This window comes from Eleutherodactylus coqui, chromosome 10 (assembly GCF_035609145.1).
Source record: "Eleutherodactylus coqui strain aEleCoq1 chromosome 10, aEleCoq1.hap1, whole genome shotgun sequence".
NCBI lineage: Eukaryota > Metazoa > Chordata > Amphibia > Anura > Eleutherodactylidae > Eleutherodactylus > Eleutherodactylus coqui.
In genome coordinates this window covers 17,926,325-17,945,571 of record NC_089846.1, presented here as the reverse complement: position 1 = coordinate 17,945,571, position 19,247 = coordinate 17,926,325, and the positions used below count along the sequence as shown (strand labels likewise).

General features: G+C 42.5%; 1 protein-coding gene across 1 annotated transcript in view; it reads left to right on the top strand.

Annotated features, from left to right (window-relative positions):
• The window catches only part of CACNA1B (calcium voltage-gated channel subunit alpha1 B), a 362,074-nt gene that overhangs the window by 285,949 nt on the left and 56,878 nt on the right, over positions 1-19,247 (top strand). The window contains exons 24-29 of the mRNA XM_066580423.1: positions 1,411-1,470; positions 4,539-4,645; positions 13,152-13,248; positions 15,020-15,180; positions 15,261-15,398; positions 16,095-16,296. Coding sequence (XP_066436520.1) covers positions 1,411-1,470; positions 4,539-4,645; positions 13,152-13,248; positions 15,020-15,180; positions 15,261-15,398; positions 16,095-16,296 — 765 coding nt within the window. The remainder of the gene's footprint in view (positions 1-1,410; positions 1,471-4,538; positions 4,646-13,151; positions 13,249-15,019; positions 15,181-15,260; positions 15,399-16,094; positions 16,297-19,247) is intronic.

Sequence of the window (19,247 nt, the reverse complement as noted above, 5' to 3'; positions counted from 1 at the left end):
TACAAGAATATAACTACTATAATACTGCCCTCCATGTACAAGAATATAACTACTATAATACTGCTCCCTATGTACAAGAATATAACTACTATAATACTGCCTCCTATGTACAAGAATATAACTACTATAATACTGCTCCCTATGTACAAGAATATAACTACTATAATACTGTCCCCTGTGTACAAGAATATAACTACTATAATACTGTCTCCTATGTACAAGAATATAACTAGTATAACACTGTCCCCTATGTACAAGAATATAACTAGTATAACACTGTCCCCTATGTACAAGAATATAACTACTATAATACTGCCTCCTATGTACAAGAATATAACAACTATAATACTGCCCCTATGTACAAGAATATAACCACTATAATACTGCCCTCTATGTACAAGAATATAACTACTATAATACTGCTCCCTATGTACAAGAATATAACTACTATAATACTGCCTCCTATGTACAAGAATATAACTACTATAATACTGCTCCCTATGTACAAGAATATAACTACTATAATACTGCCTCCTATGTACAAGAATATAACTACTATAATACTGCCCCCTATATACAAGAATATAACTACTATAATACTGCCTCCTATGTACAAGAATATAACTACTATAATACTACCCCCTATATACAAGAATATAACTACTATAATACTGCCCCCTATGTATAAGAATATAACTACTATAATACTGCCCCCTATGTACAAGAATATAACTATTATAATACTACCCCCTATATACAAGAATATAACTACTATAATACTGCCCCCTATATACAAGAATATAACTACTATAATACTGCCCCCTATGTACAAGAATATAACTATTATAATACTACCCCCTATATACAAGAATATAACTACTATAATACTGCCCCTATGTACAAGAATATAACTGCTATAATACAGCCCCCTATGTACAAGAATATAACTACTATAATACTGCCCCCTATGTACAAGAATATAACTATTATAATACTACCCCCTTAATACAAGAATATAACTACTATAATACTGCCCCCTATATACAAGAATATAACTACTATAATACTGCCCCCTATGTACAAGAATATAACTATTATAATACTACCCCCTATATACAAGAATATAACTACTATAATACTGCCCCTATGTACAAGAATATAACTACTATAATACAGCCCCCTATGTACAAGAATATAACTACTATAATACTGCCTCCTATGTACAAGGATATAACTACTATAATACTGCCCCCTATGTACAAGAATATAACTACTATAATACTATCCCTATGTAGAAGAATATAACTACTATAATACTGCCCCTATGTACAAGAATATAACTACTACTATACTCTGTATATGCTGAGTGTAACGGATTCCCCTCCTCAGCTGATGTCATTCTCATTTCAGGTGCTGAAATACATGGATTACATCTTCACAGGGGTTTTCACCTTTGAGATGGTGATCAAGGTAAGGACAGTCACAGGCCTCGGTTATGAGGAAGCAGAGGACCGCCTTAATGTTTACTGTGCCAATTGACCACCCCTCCCCCATGGTAGGATGTAGTGTTATTGGATTAGATTGCTGCTGTTAGATGGATGGAGTGTCCTGTAGTGACTCATTTTAGAGTACATTCATAGTGAAGTGACACCTCACCGCCATTCTCCCTGTATAACTTCATTAACATTTATACTGCATTGTCATTTCAACTGACTAATTAAAAGCTCAGCATTTCTGGGAGTCCGTTACTTCACACATTTGCTAATTAACATAACGAAACATCATCAAATATTACTCAGTGTTTGAAAATTTTGTGAACTCCCCTACTACAAAACATTGCGGATGACGGTGACTTAATCTAATCATGTGAACTAATGTATTCTGTACTTGAGCTGAAGAGCGCCCCCCGCCATCTACATACAGCGGAGACAGACATTTTTTTTCCAGTGCAAAAAGTACTCTTTAAAAGCACTAATTACGAGATCTCATTAATTATTTATAAGCCCATTAGTAATTTCAGTACTTTATAGCAAATTAATGAGCATGAATGTTGGTTCAAACATAAAAATGGCTGCCAATTGCATCACCATAATGAAATCGGAACGCTCGCAGCTGAGGGTCTGATACAATTGTATCCAGTCTAGAAACACAATTCTCTCTCCAGTCCTGGTAGCTTGTTACATTGTATCAGTGCAGTACAGCGAGGACAGTCTCACATCTGCGTCGGAACCTCTTGTCAGAGGTTCTATCACGGATCCGACTTTTTCTTCTGTCCAAAAGCCGGACAGCTAGGCAGAAAGCGGACAGACCCCATTATGGTTAATGGGGTCTGTCCAGCGCTGTTCCAACCAGAGATGGAGCCGTTATTCTGCGGGGATTCCCTTTTTCTAATTCCCGAACGGAGCAGGAAAGCAGAACCCCAGGCACAGATCTGAAACCAACCTAATTGTATCAGTCTGGAGTCCAGAGTGTTTGGCTCAGAGCGGATTGTGTGGACTAGATACTGTTGTAGTAAGCTTTTAGTCCACATGAGGCTCTGCTCACATCTTTGGGGGGTTTCCATTTTTCCTCTCCGTCATAGGAACAGGAAAACGAAAAACAAACATTTTCCTTTAATTTCCCATTGGTTCAGTGGGCTTTTCGAGCTCGCAGTTTACTTTAGTGTATGCCGATTCTGTCAGGTTTCTGTTTCTTTTCCACAAGGCAGTAGCATAGTTCGCCGCGCTGGTAACTCCATTAAGAAAATGAAACCTGATGGAAAGTAACCTTCTGGCTTTCTTTAACATTGTTGTCAATGGAGATTGGATGCAAACATTAAGCCTTATGTTTGCGTCCGTAATTCGTACCATTTAAAGGGGTTGTCCCGAGGCAGCAAGTGGGTCTATACACTTCTGTATGGCCATATTAATGCACTTTGTAATATACATTGTGCATTAATTATGAGCCATACAGAAGTTATAAAAAGTTTTTTACTTACCTGCTCCGTTGCTAGCGTCCTCGTCTCCATGGTGCCGACTAATTTTCGCCCTCCGATGGCCAAATTAGCCGCGCTTGCGCAGTCCAGGTCTTCTCCTGTTCTCTATGGGGCTCCGTGTAGCTCCGTGTAGCTCCGCCCCGTCACGTGCCGATTCCAGCCAATCAGGAGGCTGGAATCGGCAATGGACCGCACAGAAGAGCTGCGGTCCACGGAGGCAGAGGATCCCGGCGGCCATCTTCACAGGTAAGTATAGAAGTCACCGGAGCGCGGGGATTAAGGTAAGCGCTCCGGTAAGCTTTCTGTAGGTCCCTGCATCGGGGTTGTCTCGCGCCGAACGGGGGGGGGGTTGAAAAAAAAAAAAACCCGTTTCGGCGCGGGACAACCCCTTTAATAGATCCGTTTTGTCTTCTGCGCATGCCCAGAAGTAGGCTAGAAATGCCAGAGTGATACAAGTGGAGGCTAATATTTCAGTTTCAGGATGATCCATCTGAGGTCTCATTCACACGAGCGACTCACACGCGCCGTAAAATCGCATGAATGAAGAATAGCCGTGATCAAATCCTGAGCTTAATTAGTGTTTTCTCGTCCATTCACATGGGCATATCGTGGGAAAAATACACTGCAGCGCGGAATTTCATTGGTTGGCAGAAATTCTCGGAATGACTTCTAGTAGCTTAAATAGTGGCAGCTGTCTTTTTTTCCGGATGCAGGTAAACTCCTTTCCTCTTCCTCCTTTTCAGCTCCCGTAGGAATCTAGGAGTCTATGGAAGTTTCCAGCGTTTTTTGACGATAGATAGGTTAAAATCTATATCACAAAGCGTGAAAAATCTGCGACCGAAAATTGTTGCCGATGTTCTCCTTTTGACAGCCCGATTTTTTTCACGTGCCCGAATCCAATGCTTCACATGGTCGCGATTTTCAGCCAACGTATTTGCGCAAAACGCTTGTGCGAATGAGGCCTAAGACTGTATTCAGATGGGCGATTTCCACACCCAAGTTTCATCCGATTATGATATTGAAAAGAACACATTGATTTAAATCTGCTTGTTCATCAGGGCTGTTTTCTCTCGAAGTGATAGTCCAAGGTAGAAAAATCACAGCATGTCTTGTTTTGGGGCAATTCTGGTTTAGGCATCGACCATTATTTCCTATCAGAGCCTGTGATTTGAATACGGAGCCTACAGTGCAGATTTGGCACAAGATGCTCCACAAATTAGCGCAGAATGCTAAGCTATTTTGTCCGATAAAATACTGCAGGGCGTGCCTGAAGCCAGGCGGACCCCATTATAGTCAACAGGGGACATCTGGCATGTGTTGGATTTGGCACTTCTGTTTTGCACATAGGCGTGCGTAAAAAAAATTGCTTGTCTGACCGCGGCCTTCGAGGTGTTTTTAGCCATCGGATATAAATGAAAGTGTTTCCATTCACTGACAGCAAACCAAATTTTAAAAGCGTTTTCCAGGACATGGATGCTGCATCTCTGAAGGTCACTCGTTATCATATCAGTTTCCAGACATTTACAGTTGGTGTGATTACCACAATGTGTCTTTACTCCTGCAGATGATTGACTTGGGACTGATCCTTCACTCCGGTTCATATTTTCGGGATCTGTGGAATATTCTAGATTTCATTGTCGTTAGTGGCGCACTAGTGGCTTTCGCCTTCTCGTAAGTATTTTATGCTCCATTTCAAACCTCAACCTTAAATGTAGCAAAGATTGCAGATGAGTAATATCATAACAAAAAAATACGTATCACGCCGAGTCGAGATGAGCGGAGCTCAGAGAGGAGCAAATTTGCTGACTGACGAAATTCCTATTATGGAGCCTTATTTGCTGCATAGAAGACAAAGGGTGTGAAGAGCGGATCCTTTATCTCATAACAGAGAGTTCGCCAGTTAGCAAAATAACATCCGTTTCATTACCCACACATTCACTCGTGGTATCTAGCTGTTGTTTTCAGTTATCAGCCGTGAACTTCTTATCTATTTTATTAAGTCTTGCAATAATAGGAAGCAGTGTATTCTATTTTCTGTTACTCATGTAGGACCATTACAGTCAGCAGCGCTGCACACAGATTTTATTGACTCCCATCAGTTCTTATCCCTAGTGGTGCACAGTTCACATTCTCCCCATTCACATTAGGCAACAGTCATCGGGACCTGCCGCTTTTGGCAGGAGCAGGTGGCTCTCGTGTATGGGGGCCTCCTGCCTTTTCCCCGACAGATGATGTCAAGGGTAAAGAAGGATCGGGCACATTGAATTTCAATGCCCAATGTTTTTGTACCCCCTGGAGATAAGCCAGTATCTGCCTGCGGCTTTTTTTCCGTTCCCCCATGTACAATACATGAATTTAGGGGCATCTTTAGGCTCTGAGCACACAGTCTTCTATGGTAGGTATATGTTCCTTATGTATACCACCAATGGGAGGCTCCGATCTACAGTACGTCACTGTATAGGAATAGTCAGCCATGGGGTCCTATTGTATACAGCACAGAATACTTGTTTGTAGCGGCACTGTATATAGGAGAACACAGTCTACTGCGCTTTCCTAAACAGTTGCAAAAAAGGCATGTCAATGCATGCCACCCTAACGGAAGCCAAAAGGACATTCTCTTGGCCTGCATCAGGTGAATGGAGCTTAACATATACATGGTGTGCACTGAGCCTAAGAGATGCATACATACGCCAAGGCTGATAGATTGTAACCGCACTAATACTGTACATTGTCACAAATGTTTAGAACTAGGAAGAAAGTTCTGCTGCGGAGTGGATACTGTTACAACAGACCAGATCAGTGTCCAGTGTTACTGAATTGTTAACATGTAGATATCCCCAACGTTTCCATACAGGGACTTTAAAGTGGTGAGAGCGTAAAGCAAATGATGGTGGACAGCTGCAGGACTATTTCCTCAACTTTTACTGATTTTTACTATTGATGACCTATCCTCAGGATAAGTCATCAATAGTTGATTGGTGGGATCCATCACTTGGGATCCTCACTGATCAGCTGATAGCCGGGCCCACTGTCAGTGAAGACAGCACTGGAAGCAGATAGTGCTGTCAACATAGCAGCGGTCCGGTTTGGTACTATAGGCACAGCGCCCGTTGAATTCAATGGAAGCTGTGTCTGCATTACCAAACCAGCATGCTGCTATACAGTCAGCGCTATCTGCTTACAGCGCTGTCTGCCCTGATAGCAGGCCGGGAATCAGCTGATCGGTGGGGATCCAGAGTGACGGACCCCCACCGATCAATAATAGGTCATCAATGATAAAAGTCCCAGACAACCCCTTTAATTATACAATAGATAAGCTTTACTTAAATGAGACTGAGCGACCCCTGGAAGTGTCTGACGTATCTACAATTCTATCAGCAAAAATAATAGACATGTTATTACTTATATCACAATGTTTACTGTATGATTAGCTGCTGCCCCCTGTAGGCCTATAGCTGCAAACGCTGCATACCAGCGTACTACAAACATTTCTCTAGGTAAAGCAGTTCCTTCTGCTGTTCTCTATGTGCACTGGGTTATTGTATCACTTGCTGTGTGTTATAATAGTCGAGTGTGCTGCACACTTAAAGGGACGCTGCACAAATATTCTTCACTGTGCTAGGCTCCGCCCCCTAGTGCAAGTTCTGGGGGGCGGAGCCTAGCACTTGTCACGTTCCACCCCTACAGCCCTGCACTGGGTATACTGCAGTGTATTAGTCAGTTCCTTTAATAAATATCACATTCATAAAACTTCAAAATAAGATCCTGAATTGAATTGTTAAAAACTTTATTTAGCTATTAATTTGCTAAATGTTTCTAGAAAAGCTAGGTGACAACCAATGTGGCCACCAAAAAAAGCCACAATGGTTCTCAACCAGCTTACCCAGAGTCCGAGGCACTGATATATATATCCCCTGCTTCCTCGTCTTTGCATAACGTAGCTGATTTGTCATTAAATGAAATATAATTCTATGTATATTTGTAGATAAATAAACTGTATGTCTATGCTGAAAGCACTCTGTGCTGCTGTTGAGTCATTGCATTGTGGGAATTGTGTCTGCATGTCACTGATTATAAGCTCTCTCTTTGTCTCCTTGTTGCTGGATTCTCTCTTTTCCTCTCTAGGAGTTTTGTTGGGTAAATTCCATTTTTTTCTGTTTGTTTTCCAGCACATACAGGAATTCCTGTATGTCTCCACTTAGTCTTAGAATCTAGTCATTGGAATGATACCATCTGATCCTCCCTCCTTCATTTCAACCTTTTAAAATAAAATGCAATCATGGCGCATTTAGAGTAAAATTGTAACAGACAGTAGAGGAAGATGATCCTATGAGTACTATGGTCGCTAGCTCCTTAGTAATAACCCTACAAGTCTCGTACACTGTAATATGCATATAAACATGTAAAGATAATGCATCAGTATGAGCTACCGGGGTAAACAATAGTTACTGCCTAGATAAAAGTTGAAGGGGTTCCTTATTAGAAGAGTCCCTTGACCATTATACTATCACAGGGGGTCTTGCTGCTGAATTCCCCAGTAAAAAGCTGTAATCTGTTGATAGGTCTAAAGTGTTCATCTCGCCTGCAGCACCCCCGCAGGAAAAAAATAAGCATTTCACAGTTCCCTTTAAAATCAATGGGCTGTCCATTAGATTCTTTCAAAGTGGCAGACACTCTTTGTGGACCCTATCTCCACTCTTAACTCCTTAAAGGGGTTGCCCAGTTGTAAACTATTGATGGTAAGTCAAAGTAAATGGGAACTTTGCATGTAATACTAGACCGAGCCACTGCAGAAGGAATGGAGCTGTCTGCTTCCTTCAGAAATCAGATCCACTCAGTAGTGCACTAGCCCGGGGCACAGCTGATCTCCGGGAATCCCGAGTGGTGACCCCCCCACTGATCTACTATTGATCACCCATCCTGAGGACAGGCCATTAGTAGTTTACAGCTGGACAACCCTTTAAAGGGTTAGTCTGGTAAGAAAAAATTAAATTGAAAGCTAATCAGCCCTTTGTAAAAACATTAAAAAGGCATACATTACCAGATTCTCCGCAGCAGCTGTTCCAATGGTCCCTGGTCCCCGCTGCACTATTCATCCGGCTCCAGCAATGATGTCCCATCACAGGGACATGTGACTACTGCAGCCAGTTATTGGCTGTGTGTAACTTAGGATCAGTCAGTAATCGGCTGCAGCAGTCACATGACCCTGTGCCTTGATGGTTGCAGAGGATCAGGTGTGGTGATTGTGACTTTTTAAAAAGTTTTGCACAGGACTGAGCCGATTTCAATGTAAATTTTCTCACCAGACAACCCCTTTAACCCTTTCCAATCCACTGTCTCACGTCTAAAGACATTCTGATTGAAGGCTGTACAGCTCCAATGTCAGAAGACGTCCGGCAGGGTATTCTTATTGTATATTACTGGCTGCTCTGTTGTCGGGGGCCTCTCTGGCATGTCAAAGACTGCAGTACTGGCTCTAGCCAGCAGATGGCGCCATTGTATAATGGCAGAAAGAGAAAGCCCCCTAGGAAACCCTGAATCCGAAATTGGATTGCAAAGGGTTAAAGGGGTTCTGCCAGAATTCACAGGATAAGAAATAACTTTCAGATCAGTGGGAGTCCGACCGGTGGGACCACCACCAGTCCCAAGAACAAAGCTCTAGTGTGTTTTTGAAGTGTGGGCAGCAAAGGTCGCATATATGCATGACAGATCCATAAATTTCAATGGGACCGCTGGAGAGCCAAGTTCAAGCAATAATTTTCAATCCTGGCCCAACTCCTTTAAAAGAATACAGTACTTCAAATTGGGTTTTCCAAATCAGACAAACCTTTAATATCCACTCCACACTCATCATGTCTTAGGACCCCATATTAGTGTGTCTAGCAGATGCAGAGATTGCATCACCAATTTGGTCCCGTTATTTATCAGAATCGCCTTGATGGAAGCGCTGGGAGATACCATGATATAAATATGCTAGATGGAAATACCACACTACATATATATATCATTCATCCTATAGTGTATATGTATCCCATGTAAGGTGGCATCATTACTTGTGGTGAAACAAACTCATCAAGCTCAGGTGTCGGGGCAGGTCCTCATGACCCTCAAGATATACCTTTGTGGTTATATCAATGCATAACATTCAAGTTTTCTATGGCTTCCAGCAGTAAAGCCCATACTAGCCTAACAAGGGAGGTCTGACACCCATGGTCATCCTGTGGTGACTAGACCATTGGTCAACTAGATCATTCTTCTGGCACTGAGTGTGAATCTTACTGCACCTCCTTCTCAAATACAGAAACCACCCATTAAATTAATAGGTAAGAGACAGGAGAAAGTATTGGACCCCCTCTATGTAATATCCATACACATGTCATATCCCATAGGCTAAATATCAATATTTCATTTAATTGAGATTCCGTGGTGAAGCTGAGCTTATAAGCTGCCATAACCTGCCGGGGCCGACAAGGTTTGCACTGTTACATCTCTTTCCCTCTGCACCCGTTTTGCATAAACGTCCATTAATGTTGAGCTCTAATCCACCTCTCATTATTATAGAACAGGGTGTAAGGCATGTTCTCTGCGTTTAGTAACCCACCCATGCACATACCTCATTTATGCCTGACTAACCACAGGAATACAAGAGAATTGTATTATAAGAGGGGCAATGAATGCAGTGAAGGCTACCCTGCTAACCTGCTGCCTCTTCTCCATCATTCCACTCCAATGGCCTGCTATACCTGTGCTGCGATGGTCATAATTTAGATATGTTAATTGGGTTACCATTTCTTAACAGAGTCCTTAACAGTTTCATATACACAGTTATGATATTTGAAAGTGGACTTGTTATTGTCACTCAGAGCCCCACCATTGTTAATGAAAGAGCAATTTAGCAGTTTTCAGATTAGTACTGCAACATAAGACCCTTCTGGCAACAAGTCTGGGAGGTGGGCTTAAAAGTAAAAAACTGCCATAGAGGGTGCGTTGATTCATTGCTGATTTGCTGCAGATCTGTACCAAAATCAGCTCCAAAATCCGTAGCCAATCAGCAACGTGTGATCACTCCCTTATGGCACCCAGCACGGTCTTGCCCAGAGCTTAGGGTACGTGCACAAAGCAGAATCAAATGCGGATTTTCACGGTCGCATAAGGAGACTAAAACACGTTCGTCTGTTTAAGCCCTAACACGGAGCGGAACCGTATTGGGAATTTCAGAGGCGGATTTTGCCCATTCACAGAGCTCAAATGACAAACGACACGACTTAGACATAGATTCGGAATCCACGCAGAACATGGGTTAGATCCCACTGTGCGCTCGCACCCGCAGACCGTCTTCACGCAGTGTGAATAATGCAGAAATCCCACAGCACTTCCTATACATGGGGGGATTTCTAAAAGCTCCTTCACATGGTGCAGAACAGTTCTGCAGCGTTATTGAATAACACTGCAGATTCTAAATCCGGGACATGCCCATTTATGCTGCGGATTTCAAGTCTTGAAATACAAGGGTTAAAATCGGCAGCAGATCTACAATAAAAACCATGGCCAAATCTGCATTATTTCGGCCGCTTTCACACAGCCGAGAAAAATCGCACGAGATTTGCATGTTGCGAGACGCACAGATCTTGCCCGAACATGAATCCCATTCATTTGAATGGGGTCATATACATGAGGGGGTTTTTTCCCGCATCGCGATGCAGGAAAAAGTTGCATTAAAGCCTATCTTTGGGCGTTCCCAAGGAACGCCTCGCCCATTGTTTTCAATGGGGCCAGGAAAAACACTGAAAACAATGGTTCAGATTTGGCCACTGCGTATTTCCAGCGTATGTACGGTGGGTTTTCAACTATAGAAAGCTCGCAGAACATATATTGTGTGAAGACAGCAAGATTAGGAAGAGCTTGAACTTGGCTCCTTGCCTCAAAGCACCATGGTCCTCAATTTTGGGGCCATGAAAAATGCTTATAGGGATCCTTTTTTAAGAATCCCAAATTCTGTGTTTCTGTATATCTGCAGGCTGTATCCATGTATTAACACTGTACTGGTAGAAATGTTCTTCAAGGCTTAAAGGGGCCCCCAGGTACAGTATTAATAAACGACATTGGTGTGGAGGCCACCACCATAGGGACGTACTGGATTAGCTTACACACAGCAGACTCTATGAATGTATCTAGTATACGATGTGGTTCCATAGAAGCTGATGCATGGGTTCTGTGCGTACAGGTAGTCGTCATCTCCATCCTATTAAATCCCATCAAACCAAGCAGTCTCATATAATGAGGCTCTGTTTCTGTCCTCCAATCTGGCACATGGTATTACTCACAACAGGTCTGCATGATTAACCAGGATACGCATGTGTACCGCATGTTCTGCATTGGGGGACGACCTCTGTATGCTGTGGATCAGCAATGGTAAACTTGGAAATCAGGTTTTTTGACAAACATCTAATAAGAATATACATTTTATTTAACCTTCAACAAGTCAGCAGGGCCAGGATTGAATGTTATCCATAATCAGTATGCTGCTGTTTGCAAGGTGTACCCAGAGATAAGGAAATCCTTTAATCCTGGCCTGCTGCCTCCCTCCCTGCCACTGGTCCTGCATATAGTTCTAGCCAACGGCATGTGCGCTTATACAGAGAAACTAAGATGGTATGCTGCAGACATAGAATTAAATCACCCATAGACACCGGAGAAAGAGTGTTCAACTTGTGTGACACAACCAGAGAAATGCAAACTTATATGAGCTTCCCAATTCATTTTTGGACTTCCTGACCATTAATGGTCCTCCTACTTGTTTGTATTATTAAAAATGATAGTTGAGACTTATTTTGAGATTGACATTGGCCTGGCCTGCCAATGCTGCCAGTCCTGGTCTCTGTCCAAGGCCACTATTAGCCACAATACCCTGGACCTCCAGCTATTCTGCGTTACCAAGCTTAGATCACCATAGGGTTTGAACTGCATAGTTTTTTAGAAGACCAACTGGAGTTTTTTTGGAGACTTGAAAACCATAAAACTCTCACTAACTAAATCCTTAGGTCAGTAATCCTCTAGGCACAATACAAAGCAATGCAGGCACAACCGTATCAATAATAGAATTTAAGGAGTAATTCCTATAGAACGGAGAGACAACCTACATAACATAATGCACAGTTCGTATTTACGGAAATGGCATTCTACCTTTCGCAGTGTGGTAATTCTAGAATACAACTTAGACAGATAGGAATAACAATGTCCCCTCCTGATGTTTTAGACTCGACTCCTTTTATTATCTCTTCCTTAGTCCATTCCCGAATACTCGAGACCAGGATTGGTAACCGCCATTCAAATAACTAAAGTTCTCCTGTCACTAATTGCAGCAGGCTTACGCTCACCTAACGGCCTTACTGAGGCCAGCCTCACTTACTCGTTATTACCAATGGACTTCACAGTGTCCTCCTGGGTTTTGATGTGTCACTCCACAGCGCATTACACCCCCTCTCTGACTTCAAATAGCTTCTGAGCCCAGATCCCAGCGCTCACCTGGCCAGTCCAACAACAGCCCCTTGCAATGTGTTGGACTTTATGGACATCGGAGAGCATGCAGTAGGCATCCATGTGTCTGATGTTTTTTCATCTGATTTCTCTGACCCACAGCCCAACTCTCAACTACTATTGGAACTGGGCAGATTTTGGTTATTAATAATACTGCCTTGGTACACGGGGCAGAATTTTTTGTCTTTTTGGATTGATGATGGTAGTTTACCAGGCTGTGAAGCTCAAGACGTTCATTATTTAGGGATTGGAGCACTGGAGAGTATTTGCCTTTTCTCTGGGAATCCACACTTGGTTGTCACTCTTTCCTCAAGGTAATTATTCAATTTATGTCTATGGATGGAATTTCAATTTTGACTCAATGATGAAACCATTCAGGATCCCATTATGTTATGAAGAATACAACAATGTGGACAATGTAGATCTTCTATCCTCTAGTTTTATATCATGGTTCTCTGTATTATAAGTAATGATGGTTGGCAAAAAAAAAGACAACCCTGATGCATAATTCATTCATGAACCGAAGCAGATCTCTTCAAGAGAAGAGAACAAGGAATGCAGCTCCTTCGGGATGTCACTCGTTTTGGGGCCCGTTGTGTCTTTTGTATGCTGACTGTTCCTCTGTGTTTGTGCTCTGTAGAGGGAACAAAGGAAAAGATCTGAACACAATCAAATCCCTTCGAGTCCTTCGTGTTCTGCGTCCGCTGAAGACCATCAAGAGGCTGCCCAAGTTAAAGGTTGAATTTGTCTTTTGCATCATGTTTTTTATCATTTGATCTATAGCCATGTTATAGAACTATTGTGAACTTTTTAACCCATAGCAACCAATCAGCTTCTATCTTTTGAATTTTGCTAGTAGCTTGCAGAATCTCTCCACCATTCGTGTCACGGAAATAAAGCCATAGAAAGATTTGCTTTGTGATTGGCGTCAGAAAGTACCATCAAAGATTGCCTGATGATACGGCCCCCATTGCTGATAGCTATCCAACTGCTGTAATAGTTTTACATAAGCTCCTCACACACATTAAACTAAAGTGGATGGAAAAGGATGACCAAAAATGATTGGTCGTAAAGTGAAAATTAGCAATGAGTGATTGCTTTACCCAACCATTCTTGTTGGAAAGTAGTCAGCAACCTGTGAACTGTTTGTCTGATAATTAGGATATTTTGGACTTACTAAATATCTATATTTTATGAATTTTCGAAAGAACGTTTCAAGTAAGATCATTTCTCCCTCACCTGGTGTCATTGACCATGTATGACCAGTTGGAACAACCACTAGTTTAACCGCCAATATGGAACAAAACAGCTGCATTGGCGAGCAATCATTCCTCAGACAATCGTCCGTTCCATGGTTGTTCAACCATCAATATACTTCTATCTCAGGGTGGCTTTACGTGGGACGACGGGTGCTTAAGTGCTTGACAGTTACCCCAACAGTTATCGCTTCTGTGCTTTCCTGTGCCCGAGATCTGCTCCGGCCGACCCCTTACCTCTATTTAGAGAAAAGATGTAGTTGTTCATAGATGAATGACTGCCTGTTACCAGGGGCCAATAGTCGCCTGGTTTTTAGGTGACTCTTACTCACTTGCCCTGTCAGGTCCCATGTTTACATGAAATGACAGTCACCCATAGTAGCTCTCTTGAGCGATTTACTCAGACGACTAACAGTCCTTGTAAAGCCACCTTAATGTGTATAGCCAACTTTTACATGAGTTGATGGAAAATGGGGATAAGAGGTAGTATGTCAGCAATTTATTCTAATCATGAAGTCTGTAATATCACAAGGGGTTTGATGATGAACTAAGCTTCATCCAGTAAAGTGGGAGTGTTGTGGGCATAGTAGAGACCTCACACTTGGGAGTACTACGGTTGTTTCAAAGCGACCGTAGGGGCCCTCGCACACTGGCGAGAGCGATATCGAGCTGTAACTCACCCCTGGATGTGAGGCATTTTCACATGGAGACAGACTCGCATCCCAGCGGGGGTTCCCTTCATCCCTGCCGCGACTATCACAGCTGCGACAGGAGATCTCGATGTTCTCCCACCTTATTCTGTTGGGCCAGCGCTGCTGCTACCGACCCTATTGAAAACATTTGGAAACCTCTGGATGTGACAGCCTCGCATCTCTGCGCGGCTAAGGGAACCCCCTGCTGCAGCTGTCACAGCCGCAGCAGAGAATCCCGATGTCCTCCCATTGCTTTCAATGGCCCTGTTGAAAGCAATGGGCGAAGTCGCAAAAAGAAAGGAGATGTTGCGATTTATCTTTTTTCACACACCATCAAAGGAGTGAAAACATTGGAAATGAGAATGAAGCCATTGAAAATCATTAGTTTCATAATCAGGAGTTCTTACTCACTCTCGCATCGCGAGAAAAGCGTGTGATTTTCTTGCCAGTGTGAAGGAGGCCTAACTGGATCTGATACTAAGGTTAACAATATAACGTTCCCACTTCTTTCTGTTTCTTAAAGTAGCATTTTGGCATTACCAATATTCTCCTTTTGCCAGGCTGTGTTTGACTGTGTGGTAAACTCCCTGAAGAACGTATTGAACATCCTCATCGTGTATATGCTGTTTATGTTCATCTTCGCCGTCATCGCTGTTCAACTCTTCAAGGGCAAGTTTTTCTACTGTACAGATGAGTCAAAAGATCTAGAAAAAGACTGCAGGTATATGTTGGCTGCCCTGAGGATGCACCCTCATGAATTGTAGTCGACTCAATGTACTTACGACTTTTATTGTTGTTCAGGGGAGAATACTTGAACTATGAAAATGACGATGTGCGCGCTCAAGCCAGGCAATGGAAGAAGTATGAATTCCACTATGATAATGTACTCTGGGCGCTTTTGACTCTTTTTACTGTCTCCACTGGTGAAGGGTGGCCCAAGTGAGTATTCTAGAGACTGGAAATGGGTCTTATGTCTATGTCCTTTCTATGTCTGTGTTAGACTACAGGTGACCATAGACATTGCACAATCATTTGGCAAATGCACCGATCTTGGTAAGACCAGCCAATCACCTAATATGTATGTAGGTGTTCCTACTCTTCTCCAACAGCAGATATGAGGAACCGAGTTTATTCTCACTGCAGATAAGCCACAGCCAGAGAAAAACCTTTGACTTGGCCAAGTCAAACATGCACATGTATAGGAGTTGGGAGGGATAGCTGTCAGCCCAACAAGCATTCGGCCTACAGTTATCTAAGGTGTATCGTCACTTTTATAAAAGTGGTCAAAGAGACGTTATGGTACCGTTACTCACCAAACACAGTTGCGATGTTCAATTTCATCTCAACATTTTCAATAAAAAGACAATTGACAAAAAAAGACAGAGAACAGTGGAGGGCAAGAAGAGATGACAAATGGTTGAAATTGCAAAGGATCTAGAGTAAAAGAATGACAGGAGTGTGGATCATGGCCAGAGAATAGGAGGTCCAGTATAGTGAGGGGGCGCCAAACATATGACAATAGGTTTAATGGGTCAACATTTTAAGTATACGGGAAGATAAGGAGGAAAAGAGAGCAATAAGAACAACCAAGTAAGTCAACAAGCCTAAACATAAAGAGGTCTTCTTGCTTTTCAGTGTCCTCAAACACTCTGTGGATGCCACTTACGAGGATCAAGGTCCAACACCCGGATTCCGAATGGAGATGTCCATCTTTTATGTGGTCTATTTTGTGGTCTTTCCTTTCTTCTTTGTAAACATCTTTGTAGCTTTGATTATCATCACGTTCCAAGAGCAAGGTGATAAGGTCATGTCAGAGTGCAGTCTGGAGAAGAATGAGGTAAGAACAGGTTGGGAATGGGAGAAGAGAGGTGCCAGAACTTCCAATGTAAAGGCCCATTTAGACCTAACGATTTTCGCTCAAAATTCACTTAGCCGTCTTTTAAGCGAGAATCGTTGGGTCTAAATGCACGGACATCGTGCAGTTTCCGTGTTTTCTTGAATTGAGCGATGAACTCTTATTAGCAGTGCAGGCTGCTATCACAGTCGGCAGCGCTGATAAGATTCTTTCAGCTCGCATCCCGCTGGTAGTTCACAGTGGGACGCAAGCTGTAATTGCGGAGAACAATACAGCTGTTTGCTTATTCAAAACAGCTGTATTGTTCGCTGAGCAATAGCGGCAGTGTTCCACTCCGCCTGCATAGCTCTTAAGTAGCTACTTAGCTACTATAGACTATGCAAAGATGATCGCTCAAAACTGTCACTCAAACTATCGTTTGAGCGACTTTTGAGCGATTATCTGTCAGTGTAAATGGGGTCTAATCCTCTTCCTAATGTAATTGCATTCCATTAAATCAAACATGTTCAGGTTGGACGTTATTGATGCCGTCATCTTTATTGACTCGACTCATAGACTTTAAAAACAATTGTATAATATGGACAGCCCCTTGCCATATGCTTTGTTAGAGTATGGGAACATAATAGTGGTAGGTCCAACCATATTCGGCAAGGCAGACAGTTGCTGAAAAAAAAGAAACAGTAACCAGAGGAATCTGCTTAACCCCTTCAGGACTGCTTCATTTTTTTGTTTTCGTTTGTTTTCGTTTTGTTTTCTCCCTGCCTTCCAAGAGCCATAACTTTTTAATTTTGACAGAGCCGTATGAGCGCTTGATAATGGTACCAATTAATATACCACGTAATGTGTAAAAAAAAAACTTTTAAAACTGCTTAAGCGGGGAGAAATGTAAAAAATGCAATTGCACAATTTCTGTGGGGGGTTAGTCTTTGCAGTAAACATGACCTATTACTAGAGATGAGTGAGTATACTCGCTAAGGCACATTACTCAAGCGAGTAGTGCCTTAGCCGAGTATCTTCCCGCTCGTCTCTAAAGATTCGGGGGCCGGCGGAGGGTGGGGAGGAACAGAGGGGAGATCTCTCTCTCCCTCTCTCCCTCTCCCCCCCCCCCCCCCCCCCCCCCCCGCTCCCCGCTGCAACTCACCTGTCACCGGCGCCGGCAGCCGAATCCTTAGAGACGAGCGGGGAGATACTCGGCTAAGGCACTACTCGCTTGAGTAATGTGCCTTAGCGAGTATACTCGCTCATCTCTACCTAACATTGTTCTATGGGTCATTACGCTGATACCAAACTTATACATATGTATTTTTTTTTTTATAAGTAAATACATTTTTTTCTTGAATAAAAACTGCTTTCTTTGGCCACATTCTGATACACGGAACCTTTTTATTTTTTTGCCAATTGGGGCTCTGCGAGGGCGCAGTTTTTGCGGGATGAGTTGTATTTTCTAACGACCGACATAATGTGCAAAAAACTTGGCATAATTTTTATGCGAGGAGAAATGCAATTATCTAATGGGGGGGGGGTTGTTTACAGCACAGTAATAACGCCATGTAAACTGTGTTCTGTGGGTCTGATGGCGATGACGACAGATGTATATAGTTTTTATGTTTCTTTATTTTAAAAAAGTAAGTTGAATGTGTTCTGCAGTCAGTACTGCTTTTTGTCGCCATATTTTGAGACACATGACTTTTTCCATTTTTTCTGATGTTTATTGGTACCATTCTGGAGAGCACACATCTATTTGATCACTTTTTTATTCAGATTTTTTTGTAGCCAGGATAACAAAAACCCCGCAGTTTTGACATTCCGTACGTTTTCTTTTGTACGGCCTTCACTGTGCGGGATAAATGTTTGGATATTTTACTAGTTTCGACTTTTATGTACCCAACAATACCAAATGTGATATTTTAAACTGTTCAGATTTTTTATGGGAGAAATGGGCAAACTTTTTTTTTTTTTGGTACTTTTAATATATATATTTTTTACTGTTAAAATTTTATTAAATCTTTTTTTGCATTTTTAGTTAGTCCTCCAGGAAACGTCAATTTGCGATCTTTTGACTGTTTGTACTATATACTGCAATATTTGAAGCGTATAGTGATTTTTGACGTGTCCAATCAAGACAGCGCTTAAAAGGCATCTATGCTTGCAGCCTTGAGAACATTCAGTAGACTCCAGGCTGCTATGCTAGCCCATCGATCGCGTAGCATGGTTGTGTCGAGGAGGCGTTCCCCCTCCCACTGACTGTTTAAATGCGTAGCCAGCTTTGACCGCAGTGTCCAAACAGTTAGCTGGCGCGATCAGTGCTAATCTGATCACAGCAGTTACTGGCGGCTGTCAGAAACAGCTGACAGCCGCCGGGTATGGAGTGGACTTCATACAACCTCCCGATGTAAACTTAATATTGGGCGGTAGTGAAGAGGTTAATGAGTACCTCTAATGATGGTGCCAGCGACGTCTCCCACTAGCAGTGAAGGAGAGAGAGTAGAAGATGCGGTTGCATAAACAACCATACAATGTTGAAAGCCTCTGCTGGCATATGGATGGCTAAACATCTAAACCGCCTGCTTTCCTGCTGTCATGTTTAAACTTCTGCCAGGAAAAGCCGTCTGCGTGAGTCCTGGACTTACCAATGATGATGCTTAGAATTACGGGATTGCCTAGAAAAGGGAAACCACTCAAATGGTTTATTCCATGAAAACAAGTTATAGCTTGCTGATCAGTGGGGGTCCGACCATTAGAAACCCCACCGATCCTGAGAATGGGGCTCCGGCACATACTGAAATGTGGGCAGAGGCATAAGCACATGGGAACTGCTGCTCCATTATTCTTAATGGGATCACCGGAGATAATTGAGTTTAAGAGCTCCCATTGAAATTAAAGGAGTGACGCTGCACATGTGCGACCGCCACTACCCACATTTCAGGATGTGC